This window comes from Populus nigra, chromosome 14, assembly GCF_951802175.1.
Source record: "Populus nigra chromosome 14, ddPopNigr1.1, whole genome shotgun sequence".
Lineage (NCBI taxonomy): Eukaryota > Viridiplantae > Streptophyta > Magnoliopsida > Malpighiales > Salicaceae > Populus > Populus nigra.
In genome coordinates, this window is record NC_084865.1 from 3,477,695 (window position 1) to 3,488,445 (window position 10,751).

The 10,751-nt window shown below is 29.4% G+C and overlaps 1 protein-coding gene across 1 annotated transcript; it reads left to right on the forward strand.

Annotated features, from left to right (window-relative positions):
* Positions 1-3,915: 3,915 nt before the first annotated feature.
* On the forward strand, positions 3,916-6,213 carry LOC133672653 (transcription factor bHLH96-like). The gene is made up of 3 exons (XM_062093128.1): positions 3,916-4,713; positions 5,198-5,626; positions 5,891-6,213. Exons 1-3 carry the CDS (start codon positions 4,312-4,314, stop codon positions 6,002-6,004), a joined length of 945 nt encoding a protein of 314 aa, XP_061949112.1. The 5' UTR covers positions 3,916-4,311; the 3' UTR covers positions 6,005-6,213.
* The last annotated feature ends 4,538 nt before the right edge of the window (positions 6,214-10,751 follow it).

Below are 10,751 nucleotides of genomic sequence, written 5' to 3' on the forward strand. Positions count from 1 at the left end.
AGCTTAGAAGCTCTTGACTTAATTCTTTTCTTTAAAAAAATGATTTTTTTAATTAATGCCTTATTTAGTATGTATTTTTTTTAATTATTTTTTCATATGATTTAATTAATATCACTTTTCTTTGATTTTTTTTCTTTGATTTAGCCTTTTTTAGATTGAGATTATTTTTTTAATGATATTGGGTTTGTTTAATTTTTAAAGAGGTTGATATGATTTATCTGTGATTTTTTTAAAATTTTAAATTGATTAAATTTCTTTTTTTAATATTGATTTTTTTATAAAATCTTTAATATGTGCAACCTTACATAGTATTTATGTTTTATATTTTATTCAATAAATTTTATATGTGTGCCAGTTTGTATTAATAATTTATTTTGATAAATAAATTTATTAAATACTACCGTGTAAATTACATGCATATGTTGCAATATTAAATATTTTAATTTATATTTGCCTCTTAGTTTTATTAGTTTTTTTTATTTCTTTACACAATGGCTATTGATTTGTTTAGTTAGATGCATGCATAAGATTTTTAATTTACACCTAAGACTTTTTTATGTAAAAATTGACATTGAAAAATTTTGCATGTTCAAATTTTTTATTATGTTTTGATGTTTTAGATTTGATCTTTATTCTTATGATTTCTGATTTTTTTCCTTGATCTTTTTATAAGAGTTTCATTGTTTTTTATTTTATTTTGGTCTTCATTCTTTTGATTTATATCATTTTGTTAATGTTTTTATTCTTTTCAATTTAACTCTCAAATTAAAAATTAGTTATTACCCTTTAATTTATTTTATCTTTTTTTTAATGATTTTAACCCTCATTCTTTTATTGCTATTTTTTTATTTTAATTTTTTTTTACCTTATATTTTTATCATATTATATCAAATCAATCAAGATTTAACCCGGTTATTGAATTTCTCTTATTTCTTTAGAAACATAAGCATCTCCTAAACTTTTTTATTTCTAATTAAATTTTTTTTGGTATAGCCTCAGTGTCACGCCGGGCACCAATTTTGTATATATATAGGTCAATAACAATTGACACATCCCTTTTGATCAAATATATACATTGTTAATTTTAAAAATAAATGGATTTAAGTAAAAAAGAAACTTTTATAAAGCAATAGAAGCAAGTGACAAGCTAGCTAGTTCATGAGCTTGTTTAATCCACCGGAGAAAAGAATCCCAAAGATTTTATTTTTTTTTGTTTTTTTTATTAGCCATAATAAGTTCATTAAAGCACCATTGGACCAAAGAGCCAAATGGAGAAGACTCCGAAGAGTGCTCTCTGCCTCTCATGTCCTTCTTTCCTTCGCTTGGGGACTTGAAAGAGATACAAAGGTGAACTACACCAGCAAAGTGCAGCAAAAAGTTGAAAGAAAAGGAGAAGACGATTGGAAGTGGCCTACAATCGAAACCAATTATAGATTTAAATATTTTGAATGAAACCTAGATTTAATCTTCAAATATAACTAATATAATTTTACAATTTGTAACAAAATGAAAAATAAATCATCACAGTAATTAATCGGAATTTAATTACAAGTACTGAGCTTATATATAACATGGAATTTTGAAAAGATAATGATTAATTTTCCATGGGAGTAGCGCATATATATACATGTATAAACGGGAGTTTCTTCGTACATATACGGTAAGTTGATTCTTGGAAAGGGAGTGACCTTCATTCTATATATAATATAGAGGATCGAGAGCTATACTTTGTTTTGTTTGGTCACATGGATTCTCTGCCAGAGACAACTCCTGACATCTTGCTGTTTCCTTGCCAGCTTGCTTTAATTAATCTAACCTATTTTGCCCACTGATCTCTCTTTAGACTCTTGTTTATGTCAAATGGTTCTTTATGAAAACAAAAATAAAAATGAAAGCAGTATATATAGGCTCTGGAAATTAATTTAATTAACCATGCATTAATTACTGCTAGTGAAATGAACAAGTCACAGCTCACAAGCCCACGGCCATCGGTAATAATACTTTCGTTTCCATGTAGCTTCTTCATGGATTCACCTTTTCTTTTTTTATTGTGGAAGTCTTTAATTATGGATTCACTTGGTATATAGTTCAGTAGTTTTGTTTTTATTTCTTTTTCTAAATTTTCTAAATAAATAATCTATGAATACATAATTTTTTAAATAAAATATTAATTTGATATTTTTTTAAACCGAACGTGTTTTTAACAAGAGAAAAAAACTAAAAAACAAGTTTAGTTAATTTTTTTTTTAAAAAATAATAGACAAGATGACACGAGAGCATCTATTTCTAAGAAATATAAATATAGAAAAAGAATACACCGAACACAAATTTTTTAATGGAATAAGTATATTGGTCAAAATTTTTAAAAATGAAGAGACAAATCTTTCAATAATCAGAAAGATTTCAAAAGATTTGCACCTCATAAACAATTTTTCTCTCTTCGTGTAATATTAAATACTCGTGGGAAAAAAAATAAAAGAAAAAAAGAGAACCTGATCTATATATATATCTCTTCATCACAACATTCAACTCCTCCAAGGCAAGTTGCTGTAGGGAAATTATTAATAGTGCAAGTTGGTAAACTAGATATCAAGCTGTTCAACATTTACTTAGGGTTGATGGGTCTAAGATTCTTTAGGTAAGTCTCAAGTTCAATTTAGAAATAAATAGAATAATTAAAGAGCGATATATATAATTAATCAGTGTCCGTACTATTTGATCCCATTTTAATTTATATGCTTCGGCCCTCCTAAAATTCAAGTTAATATTCAATCCTTCTAGTCTTACAATGTTTTTTTTTTTTAATATATCCCTAAAAACTATAAATGGCTCCTTCGAAATTAATATCTGTATAAAAGACGAGTTTATTATAGTAAATAAGAAATTAATTATTATTCATAATAAATAGTTCGTCATGTGATCGAGCACATGTGTGTAGCTGTTTCTACGAGGAAGCTTTTGTTTTCATTTAAGCAATTATAATGTGTCCTAATTTGAAGGTTTCAAAATGCTTCACTAATTAGGCAAATGAAACTCTTGCTTCTACTACTCATTTAGAAAGTATGTATTTGGTTAGCATTTATTTCTAGTACTCATTATTGGCAATATTTTGTTATTTTTTTACCAATAATAAATACATTTTTTGGGTTAAAGAAAGAACACAAGAGAATTAATTAAATCTCTTTAGTGATTATTAAACGAAAAAAGAGAGAATAATAATAAAAATTTATCATAATTGAAATTAATACAACAATATTGGAGGAAGCAAATTAAGTCTCTTAATTTAGTGTGGATAAATTAATAAAGTATGATAAGAATTTAATAATGAATCTATGGAAAAAAAGTGGAGAAAACCACAAGTACCCACAAAATTAGCCTTTCTAATTTTTACTTTTAAATGCTGATTAATTAGAATCTTAATAATATTCCCATGAAAATAAGAAATAAATTAAATGATCTCCGTCATGATCAATTAAAACGGATTATTAATGTAATAATAATAATAATAATAATAATAATAATACGTATTCATGTATATTTTTATTAGCTTTCCAAATAATCTTAAATTCCTAAATAGTTGGTGTGCGTTAACTTGATACAGGGCACTCAATTCAGCTTAAAACGAAGATGAAAATAAAAAAAAAAAAAAAACAATTCAACGTTTTTGGATTAATGAAATGTAAAGGAATTATAAAGGGTAATATAAATATAGAACAAAAAGGGATAATAGAAATAATAGTTGTGTTCTATTATCACCTCAATTCAAGAAGGCAAATCTTTGCATATCTTAATTTCGCAATTTTTTAACTTAGAAAAAAAGGACAATTAAAATCCAAAAACAAAATCGAAAACACCAAATTTTTCCAGTAAACGAAGACTTCAAACATCATATATATTAGTGTGGGGAAGAGAATCATATCTGAAGCAAAACATACAAAATCTGTCATGCCACTTGGTGTTGAAAATGCATATTCGTAAACCATGCCCGACGAATTTTTTCCTTTTAAAAGAAAGTGTACTGTGCGACCCTCCATAAATGAAAGAGAGCCACAAACTCAATGTTCTTTGAAATTATTGGTCTGTTGAGATTGAACAAAATAAGCTAAAATGACTCTTGAGCCTTTCAAGGTTTTTGTTTTGTCCTTGTGTTCTCTTTTGTTCACTTGAGGCCTTGATTTCTCAGTTTGTTATCAAGTATTTTCATCTGAAGGAAACCTCTTGATTCAATATTATTGTCAGTCTCTAGATCTTTTGTTACTGTAGAGGGGTGTGTGTGTGTGTGTGTGTGAGAGAGAGAGAGAGAGAGAAGGGATGGCATTAGAAACTGTTGTATTCCAACAAGATCCCTATAGTACTTTAGGACTAGGTGCAACATGGATCCATGGTTTTGACCTTGAAGGAGAAAAGGCTAATTACCATGAAACCCTAGACACAACAATCAGCATTGAATCTGATTTCCATTCAAATAGTAACTGGAACATCAATAACTCTTCCTCCCAAGAGATCAACTGTGCCTGTAATGGCGGTCTCTTCACCGGAGGTAATGCTGCTGGGGGCCGGCGAAAGAGAAGGCGTCGTCGAAGCATCAAAGATGAGGCAGAAGTTGCACATCAAAGGATGACTCACATTAATGTTGAACGCAATCGGAGGAAGCAAATGAATGAATATCTTGCTGTTATTCGATCCATGTTGCCTCCATCTTATGTTCAAAGGGTAAGAATGCTTTTGCTTATTTCTTTCCTCTTTTTATTATTGAAAAGATTGAATTCCTGTTAAAAAAAATATATTTATTAAGAGAAATTCTGATCCACTTCACTTTGTCGGATAAACTCTTAAAGCATTAAACTGCTATACATGGCACCTTGTTTTAGGTTAAAGCTTGTACTTGCATTCACAAACATGACATTTTGGGGAATTGTTTACAGCCACTAAAACCTTCTGTGAGAAAACACTTTCTCAATCCATCTCATTATTGAGAAACAATTAGGCCTCGAGTGGCCTGCCCGTGAAGGCTTGGTAGCTTTTTTTCTTTCTTTCTTTACTGAAAGTTCTCTCTCTTGAAAAAAGCGATTGCACCTAATGCTTACAACCAACCGATGAAGAATATCGGTGCCATCATCAACCTTCTGGGGGTTATTATTATGTCTTCATTTTATTTCATGGAGCACTATGATTGATTTTTTTTTTATTGGTGCAGGCAGATCAAGCATCAATCGTAGGGGGAGCCATTAACTTTGTGAAGGAACTAGAGAAACTTCTCCAATCTCTTGAAGCCCATAAGCAAATCAAGAAAGTAATATCTGCTACGGGCTCCGATTTCTCTTCTCCCTTTTCGGATTTTTTCACCTTCCCTCAGTATTCAACTGCGAGCTCGAGGAATAAACATAGCAACAACAACTCATCATCAAGTACCGAATCAATATTTGCTGATCAGAAGCGATCAATAGCCATTGCGGATGTTGAAGTAACAATGATAGAAAGCCATGCAAACCTCAAAATACAATCTAGAAAACACCCAAAACAGCTCTTGAAGATGGTGACTGGATTGCATTCTCTTGGCCTTCATATTCTTCATCTAAATGTCACAACTGTTGATCAGATGGCGCTCTATTCTTTTAGTGTTAAGGTTAGTACTAATCTTTATTTTTTTTCCCTTCTTTGATACTTAAATTGATTTCTGAGTTTGTCTGATAAAAATATTTAAAGGAAGTTTTACACTTTAATCTCTACTTTTACGACTACTGTATTCGATCCAATTGAAGTTAAATGATGCCAAATGATCTTTTTAGCTGAATATTAATTTGCATAGAATATTTTTCTTCCTCTCTTGAATAAATTAAAATTTCGTGAACTAAATGAATATCAAAACTTGTGCTTGATTTTGGGGCAGGTTGAAGATGAGTGTAAATTGACTTCAGTTGATGAGATTGCAGCAGCTGTGCATGAGATGGTGGGTAGGATCCAAGAGGATGCTACTTCCAATTGTATGCCTAGTGTTGAATAGACTGAGTTTTTCCTTTCATGAATATGATCTTAAATCAACAATGAACTGTAATGTTGTTTTCCACCCTTGAGTAGCAAGTTGGTGGCACTTAGCTTGTAGGCATTACCCTTTTTAGGGAGGTTATGTTCTCTAGGAACTTTGTGTACTACGAAATGTTTAGATGTGGATCTCCTTGTTTTGATTTATCTTTGGGAAGCGAAATTATTTCACAGGGGCCGCTACAATGCCTATACTCTCTCTCTCTCTCTCTTTCTTAGCCGGCCGTTTTGCCTTGTCTTCAACTCCGGCGGTGGGCGGATTGGCAATGGCATTGCGGGTTTCACCAAAACTTAAGCATTCTAGACTCATCCTTAATTCGAATGCCATACAAGATTATAAGTTGAACAGAAGAAGCCTTTATTTTTTATGGATTGTACGGGGCTTGGGGTGGGCTGGTTGCTTAAAAAGAGAATACAAACAACAAGAAAAGGTTGAGATTCAAAGTGGAAAAAAAAAAAAAAAAAACCCAGGTCCAAGGACGCATCATTGTTGGTCCCAGACTCTGCTCAAAAGTTGTCATGATAGCGCACCTTGCTTTCTCTCATATTTTTGAGTGTTTCCGTCCAACTTTTATTGCGAAGCTGTGATAGTTTTGCTTTTCCTTTTGACAGATATCGACTGATCTCAGACTCCAGTTCCACCTGCCATATATCGGACAAATGCTGGAGATTCTTAGGAGAACAGTATAGATGTGTGAATGAAGTATGGACCAATTTCTATCTCTGTCAAGGAGACATTAGTTCAGTAATAAAGGACTGAGAATGGATATGATCTAAATTACATTGTCCGCATCTCTTCGTAGTTCAAACTTAAAATCATTACACAGCAGCTAGTCTTGTTTCTGATATTGGCATATTTGTCATCATTTTGCTGCAGTGATGTTGTTTCTTGGTCTTTTGCCAGGGATGGACCCTTCCCGACCTGCTCTGTACTCTCCCTCTATTTTTCCTCTTTTAACTATTGATACCCATTTTGTTTTTTCTTCTGAATCTAATTTCAAGGTATTAATATATAAATATTTTTTTATAGTTTTAATATATGATTATTAAAAATTAAAAATAAATATAAAAAACATCATTTTAATCGATTTTCAATTAAAAAACTTTTCTACCCGTACACTAGTACCAGAAACTTCTTATAAAAAAATATATTTCTGTTTCTCTATTAATGCATGCTTGGATCCTGTGGCCCCGTGTGTGTGTGTATGATCTAGTTGCTCGGTCCAAATATCCTTTTAGGGTTTGGAAATGCTAACAAAAAGCTGGTTCGCATCTTTCTACGGATTCAGACCAAAAATAAAACTTTGCACAGCGCTTGAATTTATTTATCTTTGCAGATATAGAAATTTTCAGGCCACGCTTAAACTTTTCTCGAGTATATAATTTTATGTGTACTGTATTTAATAATGCGATTAATTTGATATAGAATTTATAACACTACATACATGATTTAATTGAAGCATAATTACAATATATAGTGTATATATGTGAAAATATATAGTATAGACAACCTGAAAAGGCAATATTGAAAAGAGAGTCGAATTTTTACATGAAGAAAAAACAAGAAGAAAGGTAGGCCTTAAAGTTGCAAAGAAAAGCTATAAAGTCATCTATGTGCGGTGAAGTACCACGAGACAGAACTGCCATGTCCATACATGGACTCCACTCTCTGAATTTTAATTTTCATGGTACGTACATATATCTGCAAAAAAAAAAAAATTAACATGTGGTGTAGAATACTATAGATATCCATTTTATAGCTAGCTAATATAGATTAAAATTAAGTTGTTTTGTTAAGGAAAACAAAAGGATGGTTAGAATTTGTGAATTTGATAAGTTCGTAATTTATCGTCTGCTTAATTAGAATTGAAGGGTTAAATCCGGCTGCTTGAATTATTACTTCTATACTATTAAAAGACTTGGATATATATAATTATGCAGCTTTCCTTTATAAATGAACAGTTGTTTTTTTTTTAAAAAAAAGAAATTAGTCAGTTGAGTGTTTTTATTTTTATCAATTTTATTTTCTTTTCTCAGATTTTTCCTCATATTTTTTTTATTGATCGATCAAATTATTTTTAGAACTATTAAGTTAACTAGTTTAAATTAAGATAACTCTTATACGGTATGATTTTAAACCTAATATAGATAGTTTTTTTTCCTTCATTATTCATATGAATATTGAAACTCTTTTTTTTTTAATTCACCCCCTCCATTGTTTTCATTTCCTCTCCTTTATTTTCTCAATTTCATCCTTAATGTTTTTAACAGTCATTCGGGTTGTCTTTAAATCAACCAAGTCAATTGGATCACGTCAACCCAATTACCACATGGTATAAGTTTAAACTCGAGTTAAACAAAGAGTTGGGTTGAGATGTGTTTTTATGTCAATTTTATTTTTTTTTCTCATTTTTGTCCTCAAATATTTTATACTAGTCGGTCAAGTTGTTTTTAGAACAATCAAGTCAACTTAGTCATGTTAAGACAACTCTTACATGATTTAGTTTTAAACCCAAGTTAGGCAAAAAGTTTGGTCGGAAAGTCTTCTTTTATGTTAATTTCACCCTTTTTTCACACTTTCATCCTTAGATTTTTTTTACCAATTGGTCGAAATATATTTGGACAGATCAAGTCGATTGAGTCATGTTAAAGCAACTTTTACATAGTTTAACTTTAAACTCATGTTAGATAAGGAATTGGATCAAGAAATTTTAAAATTCATCTACTAAGTTAGATTTAATAAAAATATCAAATAATTCTCTACGATCTAGATATTTTTTTTTATTATAGTTTTAAAAAATTGATCATACTTATCTATAGTGTAATGCAAGTCTATAAACTAGTAGACTCCTAGAACTCTTTGTTGTAATATTTCAGCTTGGATTCAAAATTTTCAAGTCTGAATAAATTAAAAATGGTTTTGAGAATCAATGGCTGCTTTGTATAGTTTCTAAATTACATGATCGAACAAAAAAATTTCTTGTGACCAAAAAAGAAGAAAATTAATTAAGGATAAACTTCAAATGTACCACCTAACTATTGGAGTAATCTCAATTGTACCTTCAAATTATTATTTTTTTATCAATCATATCATCAAAGAATTTTTATTTCTTAATTAGATAATCTTCTTAAATACAATTAATAAAATTATTGATTATCGATCTGATATTCCTCTTATGATCCCCACCGGAAGATAAAATTTGGAAGAAATTTCTTCTTTTAGTATGATGTGAGAGAAAAATATTTCAGTGAATAGTAATTAATATGATGTGATGAGAGAAAGATATGAAGGGCAGGTGAATGAATGCTTAATGATTTCGTTAACTGTATTCTAACAAAATATATAGTCCAATTGAGAAATATAACTTTTTTAATGGTATAATTAATATAAAAGATACTTTGGGTATACAATTGAGACTATAAACCCTAAAAATTGGATATAAATTTGAGGTCTTAATTTGGAAGACCATTTATTTATTTATTTATTTCAATTAGGAAGACATAATTTAACTAAAAGGGAAGTTTAAGAAGGCTAGGAGGTATCTTGGTCACTAGGAAGACATAATTTTATTAAAAACATCAAAATCAAATATTAATTAAATTAAATTAAAAAATAAAAGGATTTGTTTTCTTAATGTTGATAGATTTTGTCGATATTAATAATAAAATGAATAACAAATATTTAATGAATCTTTTCATTCATAAAAACTAAAGGTTACCAAAATAATAACCAAGGATCTTCTACAATAATAATAAAAATTTAAATATGAATCCCATTTGAGAATTTAATAAATTTTAATGTAATTATATTATCTTTGGATTTTAATAATTTGTTGCTGTTATTTTCTTATTTTAAGATATTTTCAGAGTCTCCGATAGTCAAAATAAAAGTGAAAATTATAGTCTATTAGGTCAAGATAATTTTAAAAGCTTACTCTTATGTTAACTTTATGTGATTTTTAAATAGATGTATGCTTCCTATGTTCAAGCATGATAATATAAGCTGAACATTCCTTTGATGATTCAAACACCCCCTCCCATTAATCTCATTCAATTTAATAAAGAAAATGGCCTTGCTTTTTCCAGACGGGCGGACCTGCCTGAGGCCCATGCGCCTAGGCCACTCATGGTCACACCAATCGGCCACACAGGCCCGTGAACCTTCAGAGAATGATATTAAAAGAATTCATTGAGAATCATTGTAGTGTGAATACACGAAAAAAAAAAAAAAAAGTTTTTCATATACAATGAATTTCACAGTTATGGCGGATCGAGTTGCTTATTTTTAAGGTTTTGTTAGAGCAACTTTTACGTTATCATTATTAGAGATCATTTGAAGTTCATAGAGAGAGATGGAAGGTGTATATTTTTTGTTTGGATCTCATGTTTTTTTAATATAAATATTTATAACATCATATAATTTATTTAAAAGTTACAATTCGATCTATCTAAAATTTAAAATTATAATGATAACTAATCAAAGACAAGATATTATTAAGATTATTGAAAAAAATAAAATATAAATGTTTGATGGAAGTAACTGATAAACCTTCTATATTTGATTAATTAGAATTAAATTTTTTAATTTATTTCAATTTAGATTTTATAGTGATATCATGCACTCATGTTTTAGATTGCGAGTTTCACATGGTAAACATAATTCACTCGAACTGATTTAATCATCATTTTAATATTTTTTTAAAAATATA

What these genes read in the sequence shown, in the direction of transcription:
- LOC133672653 (XM_062093128.1), top strand. Translation starts at nt 4,312, where the DNA reads ATGGCATTAGAAACTGTTGTATTCCAACAAGATCCCTATAGTACTTTA. An exon ending in CTCCATCTTATGTTCAAAGG is followed by an intron (nt 4,714 to 5,197) that starts GTAAGAATGCTT and finishes TTATTGGTGCAG; the next exon opens with GCAGATCAAGCATCAATCGT. An exon ending in TCTATTCTTTTAGTGTTAAG is followed by an intron (nt 5,627 to 5,890) that starts GTTAGTACTAAT and finishes ATTTTGGGGCAG; the next exon opens with GTTGAAGATGAGTGTAAATT.